Source organism: Athene noctua, chromosome 8, assembly GCF_965140245.1.
Source record: "Athene noctua chromosome 8, bAthNoc1.hap1.1, whole genome shotgun sequence".
NCBI classification, from domain to species: Eukaryota; Metazoa; Chordata; class Aves; order Strigiformes; family Strigidae; genus Athene; species Athene noctua.
In genome coordinates this window covers 21,064,894-21,087,366 of record NC_134044.1, presented here as the reverse complement: position 1 = coordinate 21,087,366, position 22,473 = coordinate 21,064,894, and the positions used below count along the sequence as shown (strand labels likewise).

Genomic DNA, 22,473 nt, shown 5'->3' with positions numbered 1-22,473 from the left:
TATGCTATCTGTTGTGGTGTGAATGGGTCATTCAGGTTGTACTTACGTAAAAATTCCAAGTCCTTGTGGCAAAGTGTAGAAATGCATATGGGTGCACTGGAGATCTGCAGTTACTGGCAGTTGTTCATTTTCTCATCCTGACTGATTCTGTGAAAGCAGTCACTGTTCTTTCATCTTTATTTGGGAGAGAACTGATAAACAGACTTCCAAGGCAGGACGTGGTGAACTCTTCAGTTGTGTCCTGTTGGTAGAGTTCAGTGAAGGTGAACAACTGCTAAAGTGTGTTGAAGTTTGTATCATTTTAGCACTTGCTTTGAATATGCAGCATAGTCTCTGCTCCCTACAACTCCCTGTTCATCTGTGTTCCATGCTTGATGGCTTGTTTCGTTATCGTGAAAGCCAATTCACCCATGTTTCTCTTGCTATCATTTTGACCTCTGCCAGAAGTAAAGATTTACAACTTTTTTTGTTCTTCTAGTACTTCCCAATTTGATTGAAAGATGCAGGAGCTGGTGGTACTCTTATCCATGTGTTGCCTAAAAAATGACAGATGAAAGGGCACAGATACTAGTATAAAATGAAAACTGTACAAAAGCTGTTGTTACTGACTAGATGCTGATACTTATTCCTTAATTCGACACTTTTACTGTTGCTAATTTGAAGCTTTGTTTCTTCTTTCAGCATCTGTATAGCCTCAATTAGCTGTGGGTTAATTTCTGTCATTTAATAATAAAGCTGTAAGAGAGCATTTATAGGAGTTCTCCCCACTAACCAATGACACAGTCCTGTGTTGGAAAATGCTGTGGATGAACTATGGCCAGAAATCTGCATTCTTGTGACATAGAGGTGGTATGATTCGGGCAGATTCATTAGTGCAGTACACCATTTTAGTGATCACTGTAGAGTTCAGGTTTCACTAGTGTCATTTGCCTGCTGTTACAGGAGAGAGTTTGTCTGAAGGTGCTAGGTATTCAGGCTTAGTTTCCTGTCAAGCATAAGACAGGAGAGGAACAGAATAATTTCTGCAGAGAAAACAAGAGAACTTCCTACCTGTAGCCAGTTCTAAATAGGCTTGGTGTGCCCTGTGTGCACACTCCTATACCTTCCTGCAGCGCTGTTGCTCTGAAATCCTCCCTTTGCGTGACTGCTGCTGGATTTTCCTGTGGAGCACTGTGTGCTGAACAGAGCCTCCCAGCCTTTCTGCAGCAAGTCTCTTTCCTGAAGTGGGTCATAGGGTGGGCAAGCCTTCTGAGTGAGCACACACCTGGAGGAGTTACGTCACTCTTGGCAGCATTTATGCACTGAGGATTAACGTCTGTTTGCAAACAGTACTTGGTATTAAGACTTGCATGCAAAATGGATCTATCTGTTACAAAAAAGGTTCTTATTTAGGCTGTTCTGAAAATCCAGTGCACCTTTCTTATGGAAAAGGCTGTAAAGCCAGTCACTGCTTACAGTGAGCCTGTAAAGTTCTGTGGAGAGGTTGTCCTTCAACCTTGGAAATGTCTTATCTTTATCAGGTGACATAATCTTTAGATACTGTCAAGAGACAAACGAGTCTAAAATTCATTTTCTCCTTCCCCATTTTTCCACACATGGTCCTCTGGGAAATGTAATGGTGTGTTACATGTTAATGACGTTAAAAATTGCAAAATCAAATTTATATTGCTGACGGTATCAATGGTAGCACAGTTTCTGCTGAGAAAAGATGGATGCTTCCAGTTAAAGGAACATGCAGAGGGTAAACTATAGTTTTATGGCTTGCCCATCTAATCATTCACTGAGAAAACAGGTGAAATGAGGTATGTGATCCGGTTTCAGTCGATGTAGTATTCTTGTAAGATTAAGTTTCTATGAATGCTGGTAGGACCTCTTAAAAATTTATTTTGAGTTAGTATGGAATCTTTGTGATAATTGGATTGAATTTTTTATAAATGGTCTCTAGACTTGAAGATCTTGTCTTGATTTTGGAGAAAATTAGCATAATTAGCTGTTTTTTCCCAATTAATGTCTCCCAGAAACTGCTGCAAGATATATCCGTAAGATATTTTACGTCTGGGGTTTGCTCATGATAAGCTGCAGATAATATTTTGAAGTGTCTTGAAATAACATGGGAAAAGTTGGTTTATTCATTACTGATGCTTTGCTTTGCTACTGAATTTTGTCTCTGGGCATTTTACTCAATTCAAAACTAGATTAATCTTGTCTCTGTTGCTTTCTTTGGAAGTAAGTTTGATGTTTGGAAGACTTGCAGCTGTTGCTACATGGTTTTATTTTTAACATACGACATTTACATTACATTTTTTAAAAAAATTCATTTCCAGACTGCTGATGCGGTAAAAAAGGCTAGAAGTTACTTGGAATTTGTGGAGGATTTTATTCAAGTTCCCAGAAATCTTGTTGGTATGTAATACTGCTAAAACTTAAACTTGGGGAAAGGGAGCCTAATCATCAATGACTGTGCAAAGAAGATTTAGATGCCAGTATGTTACTTGATTTCTCCATTTAAATAGAAAGTGATTAATCTTTTTAAACTATATGTACCATGGAATTAATAAGAAATTACGTACATATTGTTGAACAATACTTTGTCAGGATTTTAAGACCTAAAATGGTTTGATTATGGACTTGTACTATCTAATTCAATGGTAATATTTGAAGTTCAGATTCTAGTACAACAATTATTTGCTAAACTGACTGCTTAGAAATGCTTAAACTAAATTCCAGAATTTAATATGGAAGTACTACACTTGAGTTGCAAGAATGACACAAGACAATTCTCATGTTAGTGCTGCCTCCTGGGCTCAGGTTTGTTAGAGATGGTGGCTGGATGGTGTTCAGCTGCTCTAAACCAGCAGTGCTTGTCAGTCTTGTCCTCAGGCTAGAAATGGGCATTTTTCCCTGTTTCAGCTTTATGAAGGTATAGCTTCCCAAAACTTCTAAATGCACATTATGGTAGCTGCTGTATCATAAGATACCTAAAGGTGCGGTTAATCTCATTGCCTTTCAAGAGAAAAACACATCTTTCCCTAGTCCAGTCCCTCGTTCAACCCCTCATGTCCTGCTGCTTGTGCTCGTGAGTCTGGCAGCTTCCTGCTCTACCTTACCAGCCCGCAGGCAGCGCAGGCGTGAAGGGAGTATCCAGAGTGCAGTTGTTCTACCTCATTCAGTAGCGGTTTGGATTATCCAAAGGAGAAGTTAAAAGATGTAGTTGAACCTCCTATGGCTTTGGGCTTAGAGCTTGCATGTTACGGATAACATAATTTAAATAATTCATGTGCAAACTCCTAAGAACTTAAAAGATTTTCAAGGTTTTATGATTTGAGCAAGTTAAGGTGTAGTGTTTGGGGGTTTTTTATAGGACCGCTGCAAATTACGTATTTGATGCAATCTGATGATTCAAATTAGTTGTTTGTTTATACCTGAACGCATTTTTTTCTGTAATCTTATTCAGCAAAGCTAGTTGAACTTTGCTAAATCTAATATTAATGCAAATTGAGTTTTTGAGGGTTTTAGATAGCATTCACTAATGTGAACATACTGATATAAGAATCGTGGCACTGGTTGTAGTAATGTGTTTAACTGAAAATGCTACCTTTACACAATTACAGTACCAATTTATGGCAAAGGCAGACATCTTGCCCAAATCACCCATGGAAATATATGCAAGCAGACATATATTTAGCTACACTTTCTGAAGACGCCCAAGTTAAAAGAAGTGTTGTGATTGTTAATGACTCAGATTGAAGATACCGCACTATCCCCAAGGCATTTATTTCTGTACCAAGAACGAAGAGTGCCATCTACTGAATTGCCAGTTTCAGCTACTGAAGCTTCTTGAGACTGAGGACTTCTTGCCAAATACTGGCTAACCATTATCCATAGAAAAATGTTTAACACTATAGTGAGTGTGGTTTTTCAGTAGTAGTAACAGGATCACTGTGCAAAATGAAATTGTAGGCATACAGAATGATTAGCTCTAACATGTCTTTTTAAGACAACAAGATAAATAAAAACCTGCTGAGCTATTTGAATTGTTGAGGGAAGGAAACAATTTTTAATGCTTCTTGCACTTTATATAATGTTGACATCTGCTGTAAAGAATGTTCCTTACAGAGTATTCTGTCACACACTTTTGGCTGTTACACTGTTTTTGCAGAGGTTCTACCTTCCTTCACTCATAATTTAAACATTAATGTTTTTGAGGGCCAGATATCTGTAGCTTGGATGAAGAAATTTTTCTGCATAACATTGGCTTAAGGAAGAGATCAAATCTCTTAGTAAGGCAGCAAAGGAGTCACTCTCCTGAGATGTAAACATACAAGTTCTGAAGAACCTTTTGGTTTAGATACCACACATTTCAAAACAAATATTTTAAAGGTAGTATGGGTAGTACTCATGTTCATTGTAAAGGTAAAATTAGGTTTTAAAAACAAATTATGAGGTTTTTTACTTTTTAAGAGGCTTCCAACAGATGTATATGCCTGTCAATGTCAGGAAAAATTGATTGAGGGTACATGTAGAGTCAAGGGGTGCAAATAATTTTGATACATACATCTAAAATAGGCATTTGCAAAACTTCTGAGCCATTTTATTCTTAGCCTGGATCTGTTTTAAATGTGTGTAGTGGTGATCTTCATCAATGCTTGTCATTCTATGCAGATATATATGTGTATATATAAAAACTTAATTTTTGGAAGTTTTCACTTCTTCTGGCACATTGTGGAGTTTCTTTGGGTTTTTTGAACCTCTGAATTAGGAGAAAACTTTGAGACAAAGTGAGTGGTAAAGAAGAGTCAGGCGGTTGTTACAATTATGTTATACGTAACTTAAAATATCAAGAAACCCATTAAGATGTTTTGCACGTGGGTGTAAAATTAACCATTCTTGCCTTCTGAAGGAAAAGTTATTGGAAAAAATGGAAAAGTGATTCAGGAGATTGTAGACAAGTCTGGAGTCGTCAGGGTGAGAATTGAAGGAGATAATGAAAATAAACTGCCCCGTGAAGATGTAAGTACTTTATTCCTTCTTCCTATGATTAGGTTTTTATTTTCAAAACAGTCATGCTGAGACTTTTAACAAAGAATATGTAGGAAAATATATGCAGAAAGTGAGAATTTCTGGGAGGTGACTCATATGAGTTAAAGTGCTACCTTACGGCATCAGAACGGGATTGCTGTTTCATCTCTGCGTCATTGTGCAGTTTATAAATAACAGCCTTCGTGGCCTATGCACCCTTTTTTTCATGGCCGACCTGTAATAGTGGTGGTGATGCCCGTGTTACAGACTCCATGGTTTTGTGATTTGGGTAGTTTTCTAGGATATGTGTTTGTGTGCTGTGTAATGAAGCCACTTTTATAACTATTCTGTGGGTAAAGAGAGAGCAGTTTTAAAGTGTTTTTTCAGACTAACATCTTGCAGTAAATTCTGTATGAAACAATTCAAGAAAGGTTTTTTTTGCTGCTGAAGCGAGACTTTTTAAAATCTTTTTTTAATATGTATTTTAGCTGAGTAACTAATTTGGGGTTGATAGTGTTCACATAGTTTAAATATATGAGAACATAAGATAGAAACTTCTAAAGGTGTTTCATCTTGTAAAGTTGGTTTGATAAATCACTGGACACTTCTCAGTAAACTATGGATACTTCTACACACCTGCTGTGATAAACACACACAGCAGTGGTGGCTGGGGGCGGAATATAAATGCTCTATGTCAAGTAACCAACTGCCAGAATAGCTTGTTGGGAAAGCTGGACAGTCTTAAATCCTTAACGTATAAGGCCCTACCCTCACCCCAGTATGAGACATCTCTAGTGCATATTTGCAGCCTGAGGATTACTGTCTTTGCTTGTTTATCTCACTTTTGTAACTTAAGAGTTTTTTTAATAATTTCAATAGAAAGCGTTGTTTTCTTTATAATTTTTTTTTTTTTGAAAATAAGACTTGACATTTTGTTTCTATAGGGAATGGTACCATTTGTATTTGTTGGGACTAAAGAAAGCATTGGAAATGTCCAAGTTCTTTTAGAGTACCACATTGCATATCTAAAGGTAAGTGTATTTCAGAAGAAAGAATCTGTGCAGGAAACTTTGGTTGAAATAACAGAATTTTTGAGTAACAGCTTTCAGATTTGCAGTTGCTCTGTATATTGGGATTTAAGGTTTGGGGCCTTGAACCCACCCTTGCCCATAGGCGTTAGAGGTCTTTAAATACATTATCATGGTTACTTAGAACTGTCAGTCTTGAAAGGATTGAACTGTAAATAACACTGATTTAAGAGGTGTTTGGGAAGATAATAGGCAATTTTTTTCTCTGTTAGTGTTCTGTTGTCCTGAGGTTAATGCTCTGTTCGGATAGGATGGAAATTCTAATAGTAACACACCTAATACTGTGTAGTATTGGAACAATTACCCATTTAGATGAGTTGGCTTTGCATTGAGTTGTGTTGACTTAACAAAAATAATGAATGAATTGTTACTTTATCAGTTTACTTTTTTAAAATTTGACTAGAAAATGTGTGGTGAATTGTAGATAAGAAGAATAATGATAATCTTACAAAGTCTTCTAGCATATTGATTTAAGAGAAAGGTTTTAGATTTCTTGCAGAACTCTTACTTGGATTCTGTTATTTGCGGTCCACCTACAAGGTGGTGGTAACTCTTCTACAGGAATGCCAGTTTTTAAGATAACTGCATGAACAATGGCATTTTGTGAAGGGAAAGAACATTTCTTAATCAGCAACTTTATTTTTTTTTTCGTTTTCTGTAGGAGGTAGAACAACTAAGACTGGAAAGGCTCCAGATTGATGAACAGTTGCGTCAGATTGGTATGGGTTTCAGACCTTCTTCCGCTAGAGTTCCTGAAAAAGAAAAGGGTTATACAACTGATGAGAGCACCCTCTCCTCAGTGCAAGGTTCCAGATCCTACAGTGGAAGAGGGAGAGGCCGCAGAGGACCCAATTACACATCTGGTTACGGTGAGTTTTCTTGAGCATCTGTTTAGCAAGTCCTCAGGATTATTTTTGAATTCATAACTGTCTCTAGATTTCTGTTCAGCGTAGTTTAGTGAAGGTAGGATTGAAAACTTTTATTTTTTACGTAGCTCAAAACACCTAGCTAGATTTATGTTTGTGTTGAAGTTAAGCTTTAAACTGAAAAAATGAGCAAACCGAACTCTGGTAAGATCTTGTTCTTCAGCAGTAGTGGTTACATCATACAAAGCTGGGAAAGAAATTGCCATAGATACTCTTCAGGAGACACAAGTTAAAAAAAACATCGTCTGGAATTAGCATTATTTGTTTTGAATAGGAGAACAAACACTTGTCTGTGATCATGGCTATCTTACAAATATATTTCAAGAAGTAAACCAAAATAATTTAAAATGGAGACAGCACAAAATCCTGTTCGTTTGGTTTTTTTTTTAATTTGGTCAGGATCTAACTGGATTTGTTTAAGATGTAGTGAGGTATTCTGATGCATTTTTAAATTAACGAGGAGCTGCTGTTTGTTTCCCTAGAGGGGTGCACATTCCGTTTTCATCAGCAGCAGCTCCCCAAATGGAGACAGTCTGCATTTGAATATAGACATATTTCACAAAGAAACGTAGGTTCTCCAGTAAACAGAAAAGAAAATAATCTATTTATTCAAAATAGTAGATTAGTCTTGATCACCTACATGTAGCTCACTTCTGTTACAAGATCAGACATGTTGTTCTTTGGATTTTATAGTCTGTCACTGACTGTAGCTTCCAGGATCACGCCACATTGGTCAGGTTGATTTTCACAATAATGCTAATGTTAGTTCATTTTTTACTATTTCCCAGTGAATTATTTGACTAAACTGCAATGAAAGTTGTTCAATTCATTTATATACACACAGACTTTCATTTGGAAAACTTACAGGGTTTTTTTCCACCTAAAATGGCGAGAATTGCATGTTAGAACTACACGGGTCTAAATATCGTTATTCCAGAATGGTTATTAGGGAGAGTTCCTGGCTGCTTAAAACAAATAGGTGGTGTTGAATTTTCAAGTAGTGAAAAGCTATGTGGGTTTGGTTAGTGCAGAGATGGTGGAATGTTATGGACGCGATTTAATATAAACAGTTAAATTGCTCAAGCAGCATTACAACAGCCAGAAGAGGTTGCTTAGCAACAGCCACCAGCTATAAGGTGGCAAAGTTGTCCTTGGGAATTTCAGAGAAGTTGCCTAGAAACTGCACCAAATGCCTGCAGTGTATACACAAAGAGAGGAAATACTGTTTAATCCCTGATTTATCTGTGTACATAAATTACAGTTTTTTGTAATCTTTGAGCCCTTATTTTGCACATTATAATAATCTTAAGTTGAGAATCTTAGAAATTTAGGTAACATGCTCCATCTATATTTTATATGTGCATATATTTTTATACATCAGTGTGTATATATATGAGATTATATACCTCTGTACTTTCATAAATATATATTAATAAGTTTATATTTATACATGATATGTGTAAAAATTACATATATATTTATACACATACATATATAAAAAAAACATCCATGCTGGTTGGAAGACTTTTGTGAGGATCTGACACCAGAATATAATCCCAAATTTCATATTCATTTCCAATTTTCTTTTCCTTCTTGTACAAGGTACAAACTCTGAGCTATCTAATCCCTCTGAAACAGAATCTGAGAGGAAAGATGAACTTAGTGACTGGTCCTTGGCAGGAGAAGATGACAGAGAAAGCAGACATCAGCGTGACAATAGACGACGTCCTGGAGGACGAGGACGTAGTGTATCTGGAGGTCGTGGGCGTGGTGGGCCTCGTGGTGGCAAGTCATCCATTAGCTCTGGTACTGAGTTTCAAATGTATTTTGAATTTAGCTTGTGTTCCTGGAAATTTTCTGTATAACCTATTAGTATTTTAAAATACTCCATTTTTACATTATAATCTTAATACATTGGGATTTCCATAGAATTGTGTGATAGTTTCTCGTCATACATTATATTGTTAGATTTTCATTTGTTTAATGCTCACAGTGATCTTCATCTCCTTCCTCTACCACACACACATAATAATGATAGTAGCAAAGTTTATAAGCCTTTGGCTTGTTACCTATGGTTGCCTTCTGAGTTAAGGTTATGTTGAGGTACAGAATGAGAGAAGAAATCATAGAATGGAAGTTGTCTTAATGTTTTATCAGATTTTGACTGCGCTAATTCATAACACTTTAACAGTATCAAAAGTACCATGCTGCTCTGAAATGAAAGGTGTATTTTACACATTTAGCAGTTTTGAGTAAAAGTTCTCCAAATGTCACCTTGGAAGCCTTTGTGTTGAAGTGATACAGGTGCCTGTCATGGTGCCTCGGAATAGTGTTGGATGAGAGTCAGAGTGAAATCATAAATACTGTAGTTCTGTGTAGTACGCCTTTTTGTAAGGTTGCTTTCTACTTTGAAACTTTCAAACACAGGTGTAAGTTAGCCTGGATATCAAATTATATGTAACTATAGTATCTTAGATGGAAATATTTTGTTTGTTTAGTGCTTAAGGATCCGGACAGCAACCCTTACAGCTTGCTTGATAACACAGAGTCGGACCAGACTGTGGATACCGATGCTAGTGAATCTCACCACAGTAGTAACCGCCGCAGGAGGTCACGCCGGCGAAGGACTGATGAAGATGCCGTTCTTATGGATGGAATGACAGAGTCTGATACAGCTTCTGTTAATGAGAATGGTTTAGGTATGTAAACAGTTGGATGATAGTCCCAGAAGAAACTAAGAAGTGTGTTGTCCATGTAAACGTAGTGAAACACTTGTTCATTTTTGTTAGTGATGAATTGTTGTTCTGTTAAGGTTGCTGTCTGATTAAAGAAGGACTTCCAACATGGCTCTGCCATGAAATCTCCTGTTTACTGAGCTCCACTAGTATTTTCATAAGCCTTTTTTATAAAAACTGTGTGATGGAGACACCAAAGACTAACTTGTTGTTTCCTGTTAGTACTGCTGTTTTCATAGAAACAGTGCTGTTGGATCAGCATTCTGTTTGTCCTTGGTAACCTCAGTCTCGGTGTAGGAAAGCTACTTCAGGAGCTGTTAATTTGTCTCTACCCAGCTTCTGCTTAAGTACTTTCCCTCAGTAAATTCTCTTGATATTCACTGGGACAAGATTATAATCTGTTGCTTAATAATACAGAGAAAACCCTCTTCTTTTATGGGTTATGTAGCTAAAATTTGACCTATGGTTGGTTACTTAATAAATTAAAACTGAGATCATTAAGCATATGCCTAAACATTTTAATGAGCTAAGAGCAAAAAGTAGAATCTAGCTTTTGTATTATTGTGTGTGCTTGCAGTGTAAAATTATGTTTTTCTTTCAGCCTGTCTTACTTAGCCCGTCTCTTTAACAGAAGCAATTATAAGTGCCCCATGCTGAAACCGCTGAAGAATTTACTTATTTATTTTATCATCAGAAATAGTTCATGGTAAACTTTGCAATTGCAGATGATAGTGACAAAAAACCCCAGCGACGCAATCGTAGCCGCAGGCGTCGCTTCAGGGGTCAGGCAGAAGATAGACAGCCAGGTAATTCGAGTGGAGCTGTGGGTAATCTCAGGTCAAAAGCATGAGAGAATGTTGTGTCTGCTGTTTTACATATAGCTGCATAATATAAAAAGGTTACTCAATAACTAATAAGACTACTAGATAAAGATGAAAGACATTTCTTATACTAGGAGAACTTATAAAAGTTCTTAATCTGCCTAATGAAACTAATTTATAATGTCTAACTTCTCGCTTGGACATACGAGTTATGCTTCTGATCCAGCTGTCAGTGAAGTCAATAGCCAAACCGCTGTTGAGTTCAGTGGCCCGGGATCAAGACAAACATGAAGGTTCATGGTCTGCACTCACTTGCATCTGTGCGCTTGCACGGGATGTGACACGGCCTTTTCAGTGCGGGCTGCGCAGCAGCGGTGGAGTGGCAGGATGTGGGTGCCCTGGCAGAGCTCCGTGAGGGAGCTCACGCGGGATCTGCCGGTCCCGCGCTTGTATCGAACTGCTGCTGTCGGTCCTCGGCTTTTGTGAATATTTGTAAGTCATCCACAAATTGAGGGTGGGGAGGAGGAGGAGGAATTTAAATGAAATTGCATGTTTCCAATTTTTTTGTTGTTGTGGCTTGTTGCATTTCTTTTGTGTGTACTAACACTTGAAATGTTAAAGGTGAACTAGCTAATTTTCAGTATAATGCCCTATTTAAAAAATGCTTGTACATAAAGGTAGTAACAGAAGGTCTTCTAGATTGACAGGTTCAAAATTTCACCCCTATTTTTCTTCCTTAGATTTGTGGTTGCTCATACAACATTTGATTAAGAAAACAGTTGTTGAATTATACTAACGAAAACTTGGAGGAAGAAAAAAAACCCTAACACCCCACCCCCTCTAAAAAAAACCAAAAAACAAAAAAAAACCCAACCAAAGTAACCCATTACTTCTCAACATTCTAGTTTTGTAACAATGATAGAAGTTATAAAGGGATGGGAAAAGTAAAAATTGATTTCAGTGTTTGCTTCTAAAAAACTAATTTCAGCCAGCAACACAGAGATGCTAGTCATCTACAAAAGCTGTGGTCTTTGTCTTTTAAATCTAAGTATTCTAAGAACAAAATAAGATTTCTCTTTTTTTCTGTTGATGTCCTTGTTCAAGATACCATTTTTCAGTTTGCATACTAAATATTTCTAAATACAACAGTAAGAGCATTGGTAGTTAGTTATACTGGTTTTGTGGAAAATGCTCCAATAATTTAATCTCTTCATAAACACTTAGTAATTGTATAGTGAGTGAAATTAAAACATAAGGAACTTCCCTCCCAAATGCTAACAATGTACTTCAGTTATTTAGTTGTATTATTTGAGTTAAATTACTACATGTTTTGGGTTCCTATTACATGTATGAATGTTAAGAATTGGTGTCTTACACTGGGTGCATAAAGCATGCTTCATTCTTACATTAGAGGAGTTGGGTACAGAACCTCATTTTAAAGAAGTAATTCTCCTTGTGCAGAAACTCACTTGGTCTTGACAATTAGACAAGGACCCAGCTGTAAGGAGTCCAGTTACTGTAACAGAAAATTTGTGTGTTGTACTTCCTATTCTGATTTAGGTTTCATGCACAGTCAATTCTTAAATCCAGAAAAATAGTTCACCTGAATGCATGATAATACTAAATATAATTGACTGTACTGTTCCATAGATAATGCTTGCCAACTCTAATGTGCTTTAGCTCGTCAAAGATGCAAGTGTATATTTAAATTTATAGTACTATGTATTCTAAAGATAGAATTGACTCTCAGTTGGTGTGGTTACAAGAGGGCAGGATAAGACAAAGCCAGGCTACAAGAACATGTGCTGAGGTGGTAAGAAGAAAAGAGGTCAGAAAACCCCTGGCCAGCATCCAGTAAGTGTAGCCCTAACAGTGCAAACAGGGCTGTCCCGCCTTCGAGCGCGGGCTCGCCCCTACCGAGCTGCATCAAGTGTCTGTGCACACACCACGGCTAATCCACCTGCCCACAAGCCAGAGTTAACTCTGTGGATTGCATTTTGAATACCAGGAGCAGGGTGAGTTCTCTGGCCAGTTGCTTCATGAAGTAACAGAGATTTGAATGCCGCTTTATCGTAAGTGACACAATACTCTGAACCTCCCCGAATCTTTTCGTATTTTAATTTACTTTATTTGTGTGAAATTCTTCACTACAAGATAGTAAAACCCCAGTGACAGAGTCTGTACTGTGAAGAGCCTGCAGTTTGATCTCTTCAAACTCAGTACAGAAAGCCCTTACTTTCCGTAAAATTTACAATTGGAACAAAATTACTATTTTATTAAGATTCCACCATCAGATCATCACGTTACCATTGATTTTAGTGACAACTGTATTTAACAGAAACAAATTGATCCTTGCTATGTAGTTGATACCTGTAAGTGTGAAGGCCTTTTGTGAGATGTCTCCCAGTTATAGTGTAACTTGTACAAAAGACATATGAAGCTTAATGCTAAATTAGACTTCTGATAAGAGCATCACTGTAATCTTTTTCCTTGAACAGTAACAGTAGCTGATTATATATCACGAGCTGAATCTCAAAGTAGACAGAGAAACCCTCCAAAGGAGACACTAGCCAAAACCAAGAAAGAAACGGTAAGAGTAATTTTTTTAATGTATGTTTCCTTTTTTCTCTTCTCTTGCAGCAAAATAGCAAAGGAATGCTTCATTTAGATCACACTCATTTGACTACAAATGCAGTTGACATAAGAATAAACGAAAAGCAAAAATGGCCCAGAGTAAACAGAACTGACTTGTAGACTGTCGCTGCAGACTTTAGTGACCAGTGTAATGCTCAAATTAACTCTTCAAACATTTTAAAATACTACACTTACTAATGTATCATTACATAGTAAAATGTGAAAATTATCCATGAATGAGTCTTGAGAACTAATCCTTAAAACAATTTATAGAGGATACTAGGTTGCATGTTTAGTGACTTGTACAAACTATTATACAAAGAATTAAGGTTAACAAAGGTTGTGGGTTTGAGATTTATTCTCCTTAAAGGACCAGAGTGCATTACATATCATAAATAATAATATTCAGAACTTCATAAAGTCAAATTCCTTTACTTCTAAGGTAACATTGAGTTTACGGCCGCAAGTTATGTCCAAGTTTAGCAAAACAGGGAAGATCCATTGCTGTATGAATAATAAAATCTAATCTTACTATAGGCTTTGAAAGGGGTATAAAACTCAGCTTTTCAGTTAACTTCATTGGCTTAGACAAACTGAAATTGTGAAGTAAAACATGGCGGGTGTGTTGGGAGTGTGGTGTCTCAGGGTTACCTTGGCATGAGGTCCTTGGAAATGTCCGATACTCAAGTACCCCGTAAATTACAAAGTCAGAGAGGGTGCTGTAACTGGTGAACTGCTGGCACAGACAGACCAGAGGTGTTTCCTATTGCATAGCTCCTGTGTGAGCCAGAGGGAAACTTAGACCTACACTCCATATTTTTATGGAATTTTTAATATTATCCTGGTTTTGTTTTTGCAAGGCAAAAGATGCGATTGATGAAAACAGTCCTTCCGAAAAGGCAGTGAATGGTCCTGCTACAACCTCTGGGGATGAGCCTTCTAAACTACAGCACAGTCCTGATGAAAAGAAAGTTACTGTTCAAGAGGATGGAAATAATCAGGAAGAAGCAGTGCTGAATGGTGTTTCATAAACTGAAGTTCCTAGTTTACAGTTCTTTTACATTACATTTAAAATAGTGCTTGTATAAGCTTGCCAAAGATAGAATATGGATCGCCAGTCTTGACACCGCACTTTCAGTTCCTCCATTTTGGAATACAGAAAGGGGAGGGATCCTGAAGAAATCATATGTTAAACATACTTTGACACCTACTGTGTTATAAATATATCATCAGATGTGCCTTGAGATAGTATATGTAACATTTAAATAAACAAAATTGCTGGCTATAGGAAATGTTATTTTGTTTTCAAAATATGGCAAAGATGTGAGGGGGATCCCTAACATAATACTCTTTATGAAAGCATTAGCTGCTTTTGTTACATTTTTAATAATATGCAACCACTTCTTCACCTGAGGAATACTAGAAAGAAATGCAGTCTAAAATATTTTGCACTGAAATGTAATTTCTCCATTAGTTTAGTCTGGAAACTGGTCTGTTTTAATACATGTTTTTTAAATGCTGTATGTAGAGGAAAAATCTGCAGACCACTGGAATACATTTGTTAAATTCTCATAATCTGCAGGGATACTGGGTGACATTGGCAGTGACTGTTCTACATTGAGGCTTTGTTTGGTTTATTTATTAAACTGTACAGTATTTAAAAATCAAACATAGCTTTAGTTAACACTAAGCTGAATTAGTCATGTCCATTAAGACATAACCTGAACTACTGAAAAGATCAATTTCCAGAAAGTTTATTCTGTATAAACTACATATGTTAGTCCTTAGTAGAGTATTTTTATTTTTGTTTTGGTTGTTTGATGTGCAATATGTTTTTTTTGTATGCTGGTAGTAAAAGAAAATAAACTTTGATCTTCCATCTGTTGACTGTTTCTATCAGAAATTTAAATTACTATTGACTTTAAGGTTTTCAAGCTGTTAACACTAACAATTGAAACTTGGGAGGCAGCTTGAACCTTTAACTCTTTATTCATAAGAGTTTCCTACCATGCCAATTTTCCATTCTTTTAAGGAGATGATGTAAAACATCAGTTAACAAGTCTAAAAACAGACTTATCTTGGAGAATCACATAACTTGACTAACATATATAGGAATTAATGCAGATGTAGTTTTTGATGGTGAAGTCAGTGTGTCACACTTCTAACCCATCTTCTCAGGCACATGAGCAAGAGCAAGGAAGCAGAACAGACAGGTGTGGATAAACGTCAGTGTAGCAAGGAGATGTTGGGAGAAGTCAGAGCAAACTGGTAGTGCTGAAATTGTGTGGACTTGAAAAAAAAAAATTGTCTTGCATAGTTTCTTCAGCAATAAGGACAAAAGTATTTGGAACCACCTGTGCCTCCAGCTGCTGTACCCAGTACAGCTACAGAAGATTTGTACTGACTGGGTTTGGGTATGTATTTCATTTAAGGAGAGGTGCCATTTTTAATAGGACTTAAGTGTTGACAATGTTCCCTCCTGGAGAAGACACACTGTTAAATTGTTGAAATTGAAGTGTGTGCAAACATCTCCACAGCACAGGCAGCCCCCCGAGTGGAGAAAACTTGAAAAACGGAGGGAAAAAAAGCTGTGTTTAAAAAGTTGGTATTACTTGGCAGGGAAGAACTTAAGTACAGTAACATGTTAATAGGGCTTGAAATGTGCACTCTGGAACTGCTGCATGGTGGTGTTCCAGCTGGTTTTTTCACCTCACTAAATGCTGTAGTAAAGCAACATTGTCCCCCTCTGCAGGTTTTAAGTTTTCCACTTTGTGCTTGTGTTATGGATTTGATCTCTCTTCTGCAGGCAGGGACCTCTCCGTGCTGTTGTTCCAGTGATCCTTACTAAGTGTCCTAGGACCACCCTGCAGCCACGCTGTGACACCGCAGCCGAGGCTCCTGCCAGGACTGCTCTGACAGAGAGGCTCGGTAGTTCTGGAGAAACAAAAGCTCTGAACTCCACTCTATCCACAAACAGATGGCTGTTAACTTGTATGCTGTACAGCAGCTCTGCTGTAGTTGCAGAAGGTCTAGCAAGATTCTTGGGAGTATAACAGAATTCTTTGGCCCCAATTCAGCTACATACCGGGGGTACATCAGGCTCTATGCAGCATGGTAAAACCAGCTTGGGAATCTTTAATGCTCTATGTAAAGAGTTCCTGTTTCCTAATCACTGTAACTCACAATAAGGTTTGCAGAGTTCTAACTTTGTAGTGGAAGATAATGTATAAAAACTAGAGTACTTAGTTGGAGTTTACTTAGAGTTTATTAAATGCTATAAAATCCATTAAAACATAAAGATGCTAAAAAATCTGAGCCATGCCAGACCCATCAGTAACACTTCAGCAGCTCAACCAAGATTGTTTTTCATAAGGCAAAGACAACCAAGTACATTTTTCTATACTTTTATTTCTTTAGTCAGACAACTACACACCTGTCCCCATTCAGATAAATCCTCTTGATTCTTTCCACCCCCTCCCCAAATAGGTTCATCACCCTAACTTTGGCATTTGAAAGAACAGCAGCATGAACTTTAAACATAGCTATGTTTAAACAAAAATTAGGTAACAGCATGTAAGTGTACCTGTATGTGGTAACATGCATTGGCCAAACCAAGTTACTACTCTCTTACACTGAAAATATTTGAGTGGCAGATTGTGCTGCTTAATAAAGAACAGCTATCAAAAAAAACCCCAAACCCTTTAAGCCTTTCTCTGTCTCACATTTCCCCAAAAAATGACTGAGTGGGGAAGGAAATGCCTCCCTGGATTTTTATGTCCAGCTTCATTTATATTGTCAAAGACTGACTTAAGCCATTTATTAAAAATAATAATTTGCAGGGACAAACCCTCTGATTCTCTCCTGTTCATTTTTTAGCTTGATCTTCCAGTAAATCTTTAGCTTCGTTGATTTTGGCTGCTACATAGGGAGAGCCACCTAGAAGAAAGATAACCTCACATCACATCAGATGAAGAAAGTATTTTCTATAAAGTGTTGTTATAATGCCATAGTACACAGGAAGAAAAGAGTACGGTCTGAAAGTTATTCAGGTTAAAGAACAAACGGCATTTTGACTGAAGCTGTGTAAGTTTACACATACAGTCACTGCAGTAGCTAAACATGCAGACAGCTCATTCCTGTTAGGTTGCTTTTAGTTTACTGGAGTGGATTTCTTCTCTGGTCATAAATGAATTGGTCACTAGTGAGTCAGCATAAAGTTTGTTGTGAATACAGAAGCATTAAACTAAGAAGTCTGCAGATAAACCTTTCCCCCCAGTTCAAGGCCAGCATAGGAATTGCTGCTGCGCCAGTAGACTAACTCCATTGCTAAACATGACATACAAATCACCTGCACAGATACTGAAACAGAATCCACAGCATGAATCCACTGAAATTGTAACTGACTGTGAGGTGCAAAGATCTCCAGCATGTATTTGGAGCAATTATGCCATTTACTAGCACTAGAATTTACTTGAAGCTTAATTTCATTTCAGTCATGTAAAACGTGAAACACTCCCAACAGTGTTTGGATAGCTATTTCTAGGTTCTGCATATATTCAATAAAGTTAATGTTGAAGCCAACTTCTGCTAGGTATTATCGAGGAAAGGAATATCCCAAGGATTATTTTGGATTTTGGTACATTAAAGTAATGAAGTTCAACAGTCACTTTAAAGGCAGCCATTTTACCTTTTAAGTGAGGATTAAAAAGTTAAATGCCAAGCACTAACACATTATTCTGACTCACTGAAGTAAACAGAATTTAGAACAGGTATAGATGCCTCAAGTTAATTAAGTTAAAGCATAACAAGATTCTGAGCCTTCAGAGTACCAAAACCAAATACTTCATAGTTTTGTGTCTTCGACAGATGCAGGAAGGCTCAATACTTGCTATTCATGGTGAACTGCCAACACATTCAGATCAGCTCAAACTCACAAGGACACAAATATACTCTGGGCTTTCATCTAAAATGAAGGTGACTTTAAGTCTTATTTTAACAAATATTTCAATCTGATATGCACAGAAGATAGAGCAAGTAACAAGTTGACCTGCTGAATCTGTCTACTTGCTTTAGAACATTCAAACACAAAAATATGTTCCAAACCCCTCAGAATTAAGGCACCCTAAAATATTTTTTTTGAGTTTTCTGGGGGTTTTTTAGTAGCTGTGGTAGTCATATGTCACTTAATCCCTACACAATTCTATTAAGCTGTGTTAAAAACACATATTAATTAATCAAAGTGACTTAATTTACTTACCTTTATCTGGATGATTCAAAAGCATGATCCGTCTATGAGCTTCTCTAATTTTACTTCTATTGGCTGTAGGGCTTTAAGAGAGAGGGAAAAGCTGACTTAAGCGAACCTCCTAAAATCCCCTAGATCTTTAAAAAATGTCTCAGGACAAGCTAGCACTCCATCTTATCCATAAACTCTTTGGCTTACATGTATGTTTTTTCTTTTCCTGTTATGATAAGTAGTATTTAAGTCCTGGAGAGGGTTTCCAAGGTTTTTCCAACACTGTATGTTGAAGAAGACATGCTATAGCAGTCTAATATGTTGGGGGTCATTCACACAGTTGAAAAAAACCAGAATTGTGTCGCAACATTTTTATTGGGATAACTTCCTAAAGGCCAGAGGAAAAAAAAATGAAATTTGCTCTTGATTTATTTAAAAAACAACTTTGTATAAACTTCACAGCTGGAAGTTGCCTTCAAGCAGAAATGGTTCTTATTCTGTATCTTACTAGATAGATTTGTGTATTTGGTCTGAAGTCTTCTCAGCTTTTGGCAGGGATAGCTACCATTCTCATATCTAAGATATTCTAGAAGTGAGTTTACTCCACAGGCAGGAAGGGGTTTGCAGCACCTTCACACTGCATCTACCTGAAATTCACCAGCAGTGACAGGAACCACAAGGGAACAGCACAACCATGTTCCCCACACTGAGTGAACCCCAAAGCTTCCTGAAAACAGCATCTTTACCTGGACCTGTACATGGCTTTTGAATGTGGTAGGAATTTGCAGATGTATGGAAGTCCAACTAGAGTTACCTTTAAGCAAGCTAACATGCAGCAAAGAATCCCAAGTAAGTATCGAAAATCCTGACAGGCCACTCCCTATTTCCTGACTTGGCAGTGACATTCCCAGGAGAAGCTGGGCACAGGACAGTCTCGAGCATTGAGAATGATGTCCTTTTCAAACCAGGCCAGCAACTAAATAACATCATAGCCTCATTTTTACCTTTCATTTCTAATAAATCTCCTTTTACCTCACTCCTAGTATTAAAGCTGCTTCTCGTTTAGTCATTTTGGGTTCAAATCCACCTCTGTAATAACCACTGAAGGCCTGAAAGAGAAAACAGGTTGGTTTAAAAAAATATTGTTTTTAATGTTATTAGTTAAAACAACTCATTATTGCTTTAGTAGCTGCTGAGCTTTTAGTCTGTAAAAATACTGTGAAGCTTCTTTTGTGCTTGTAACAAGAAATTCAGTGGGAGTATCATTATTTAAATGAGTACTTAACTTGCCAAAACAAGGTCTATTAGTCAACAAACACCAGAATTGCTGAGCTTAATTAATTCTGTTATTACTGACAAAATTAGTACTAGAAGAAAATAAAGCAATGCTATATACAGACAATAGTTTGTAGTTATTTCACCAAGTAAACTTTAAAATAAAAAGATGCCACTGGTAAAAACTTACAGGTTTTGGTAGATTCTGAAGTGCTTGTTTTACTTGTGGCTCCATTTGCTTCATAGCTTTTAGTGCATAGCGACCTTTAAGAAATCAGTGTTGAACAAGGCTAAATAGAAAGTTTCATAAAGATTTAGCAACTCAGTGCAACTAGTAACGTGGAATTAACTTTTTGAGGATATAAAAAAGCAAGAACTTCAATCTTTTGTTTAACTACAGCTGTGTTTCTCAATACAGGCTCTCCAAAAGAGTGTCCTCTATCAGCTATGAAACCACTTTAAAATCCGTTAGTACTGAAGCAGACAATGACAGGTACAACTGGGTGTTCTGTGTCCTCCCATCATCTACAAACCTGCAAATCCAGCTGCCGCTATGGTCAGGCCAACCGCCACCACTGTACTGGCCTACACAGGGAAGACATAAAGTATTTGTTTACCAAAGGAAAAGAAAAAAAACAACCCAACCGGCGATCTCTACAGCGGGTCGGACAAGTATATCTGTTGAGAACAGCATGATTAGGGGAAAGGCGACCGTAATACGGTTTTCACTTCGGCTACGCCGCTCCGAGTGACCGCAGGGGCTCAGCGGCAGCGGCGCGGCCGGGGCTCAGGCGCGGCCAGCACAGGCGGGAACCCGCCGGCAGCGGGGGCCGAGGGGAACCCAGCCCGGCAGCCCCGTCCCCCTCGGCAGCCCCGCTCTAACCCCGGAGGCACCGGGGCCGAGGCCTGTGCGGGGCAGCGCCCTCCCCGCGCGGCCCAGGGGCACCGGACCCCGCGGCACCACGGCCGGGCCGAGGGCGAGCCGGGCTCCGCGGCCCGGGGACGGGCTTGGGAGCTGCCGCCCGAGACATCAGCGGCCGCCGGCTCCTACGGCGTAAACCCGCCGGGCCCGGGCCCCCGAGCACACTCACCATGGCCGCCCCGGCCCCCGCCCGGCAGGCGATGGCCGGGCCGAGCTGGCTCGCCGTACGGCACCGCGCCAGCCGCAAAGCCCCCACCGGCTGTCGTAAAGCGGCGCGGGGCGGGGAGGGAGCTGCGGACACCGCCCCGGGGCAGGCGGGGCCGGGCCGGGGGCGCGGCGGGAGCTGCTCGGGGGGCGCGGGGCGGGCCGGCGCGCGGGCCTTGCCCTGAGCGGGGGGAGCGCCGGGGCCGCGGCCGGGGGGAGCTGGAGGGGCCGGTCCCGCGGGTGCCCGCCAGCCCGGCCCGGGGCGGCGCGCAGGGGCGGGGGCGGCCGCCGCGGGCGGAGCAGCGTGACGGCGTTGGGGAGGCGATAGTGCGGATCCTCTTATTCCTGATGTAAATGAGCGGTTTTGCTCCTGATCTAGAGGCGTCTCGCGCACCACATTCCTTTTTTAGAAAAAGTCGGTTTTCCTCCATCCCATTTTTCTTGTATTTTATTCTAGTAACTTGCTCCCCCTCTCTGACCGTCCCGTTTTGCGGAGAGCTGTGCTCCTCCCGCCTCCTGCCTGTCCCCGCGCCTCACCACCCGACCCTGAAGATGTCGGCGCTGAGGGAGCCTGAGCGCGCCGGCCGCCGGGGGGGTGGCAGGGCAGGCACGGCCTCCAGGTGGATGAGCTCAGTTACCTGGTTGCTGAAGATTACTACGAATTGAGGGAGAATTACAGGCCTGGCACTTGTGTTTGAATATTATTCATAACATAGTGACGTCTGCTAATACAGTGATGTATGCAGCACAGCCGAGTGTCCCTCTGTTTGTCTGTAGCTGTAGTCTGAAGCCGCAGTTTTGGAAGCTGAACAGCGCGGCAGTGAGACCCTGCCAGCCCTCAGCCCTCAGGTACCTCAGGGATAGTGGGTCTGCAGCAGTGAAAAGCTTTAGTGGCATCTTCTGTGCTTGTAGGAGGTGTTGGTGTCCTCGCGGGCTCCTGGAGGACCTAGTGACAGAAGGCAGATAGCTTGTGGTTGCTCAAGGCCTCAGACTCAGCAGCCCTCACATAAGCAGTTCAGTATGAGAGCTGATCGTTGGCCAAGAAGCTTGTAAATTTTGCTGGTTCTTGCAGCAGAAGATAGGATTTTTCTTTTCTGCTGTATAGTTTCTGTGAGTACCAAGTTCACTTTGAGTATGTCACAACTTCAGTTTGGGCTTGAACTGGGACTTTTTTCACTAAAATTTCAAATGGCTGATTTAATGTCTTGTGAAGTCATGTTTGGAGGTAGTCTCCTGTCTCTTTCCTTCTTGCAGCAGTATTTGGATGACATGCTACAAGAAAATAACCCACTGCCTTTTAAAGAGGGTAGAAGAAAGTCTTCCTGTAGCCCATTTTAAGTACTGCGAGGCCACTCTAAGGTCTCTGTGGAGCCTTCTCCAGGCTGAACCCCCAAACTCTTTCAGCCTGTCCTCACAGAGGGGTGCTCCAGCCCCCTGATCATCTTTGTGGCCTCCTCTGGACTCACTCCAGCAGGTCCATGTCCTTCTGATGTTGGTGCCCCCAGAGCTGGACACAGCACTGCAGGGGGGGGGTCTCAGGAGAGCAGAGTAGAGGGGGAGAATCCCCTCCCTCACGCTGCTGCCCACACTGCTCTGGATGCAGCCCAGGACAC

The 22,473-nt window shown here is 39.6% G+C and overlaps 2 protein-coding genes across 4 annotated transcripts in view; one reads left to right on the top strand and one right to left on the bottom strand.

Moving 5' to 3' along the window:
* The window catches only part of FXR1 (FMR1 autosomal homolog 1), a 37,166-nt gene extending 22,064 nt beyond the window's left edge, over positions 1-15,102 (top strand). The window contains exons 9-17 of one of the 3 annotated variants that reach the window (XM_074912667.1): positions 2,325-2,403; positions 4,901-5,010; positions 5,964-6,050; positions 6,769-6,976; positions 8,672-8,839; positions 9,532-9,732; positions 10,494-10,574; positions 13,088-13,179; positions 14,084-15,102. In XM_074912667.1, coding sequence (XP_074768768.1) covers positions 2,325-2,403; positions 4,901-5,010; positions 5,964-6,050; positions 6,769-6,976; positions 8,672-8,839; positions 9,532-9,732; positions 10,494-10,574; positions 13,088-13,179; positions 14,084-14,254 — 1,197 coding nt within the window. In that variant the 3' untranslated portion in view covers positions 14,255-15,102. Of the gene's footprint in view, positions 1-2,324; positions 2,404-4,900; positions 5,011-5,963; positions 6,051-6,768; positions 6,977-8,635; positions 8,840-9,531; positions 9,733-10,493; positions 10,575-13,087; positions 13,180-14,083 lie in introns of all 3 variants that reach the window. The other 2 variants (XM_074912666.1, XM_074912669.1) reach the window with 2 other exon arrangements.
* Positions 15,103-16,611: 1,509 nt separating this feature from the next.
* On the bottom strand, positions 16,612-20,902 carry DNAJC19 (DnaJ heat shock protein family (Hsp40) member C19). The gene is made up of 6 exons (XM_074912670.1): positions 20,826-20,902; positions 20,268-20,319; positions 19,925-19,998; positions 19,492-19,568; positions 18,481-18,551; positions 16,612-17,159 (listed from the first exon to the last, which is right to left on the bottom strand). The coding sequence occupies exons 1-6, from the start codon at positions 20,826-20,828 to the stop codon at positions 17,089-17,091; spliced, it is 348 nt and encodes a 115-aa protein (XP_074768771.1). The 5' UTR covers positions 20,829-20,902; the 3' UTR covers positions 16,612-17,088.
* Between the last annotated feature and the right edge of the window lie 1,571 nt (positions 20,903-22,473).

Coding starts and splice junctions, on each gene's coding strand:
- DNAJC19 (XM_074912670.1), bottom strand. Junction 19,999..20,267: donor AGCGGCAGCTGGATTTGCAG/GTTTGTAGATGA, acceptor GATTTCTTAAAG/GTCGCTATGCACTAAAAGCT. Junction 18,552..19,491: donor GCTTTAATACTAGGAGTGAG/GTAAAAGGAGAT, acceptor TCTCTCTTAAAG/CCCTACAGCCAATAGAAGTA.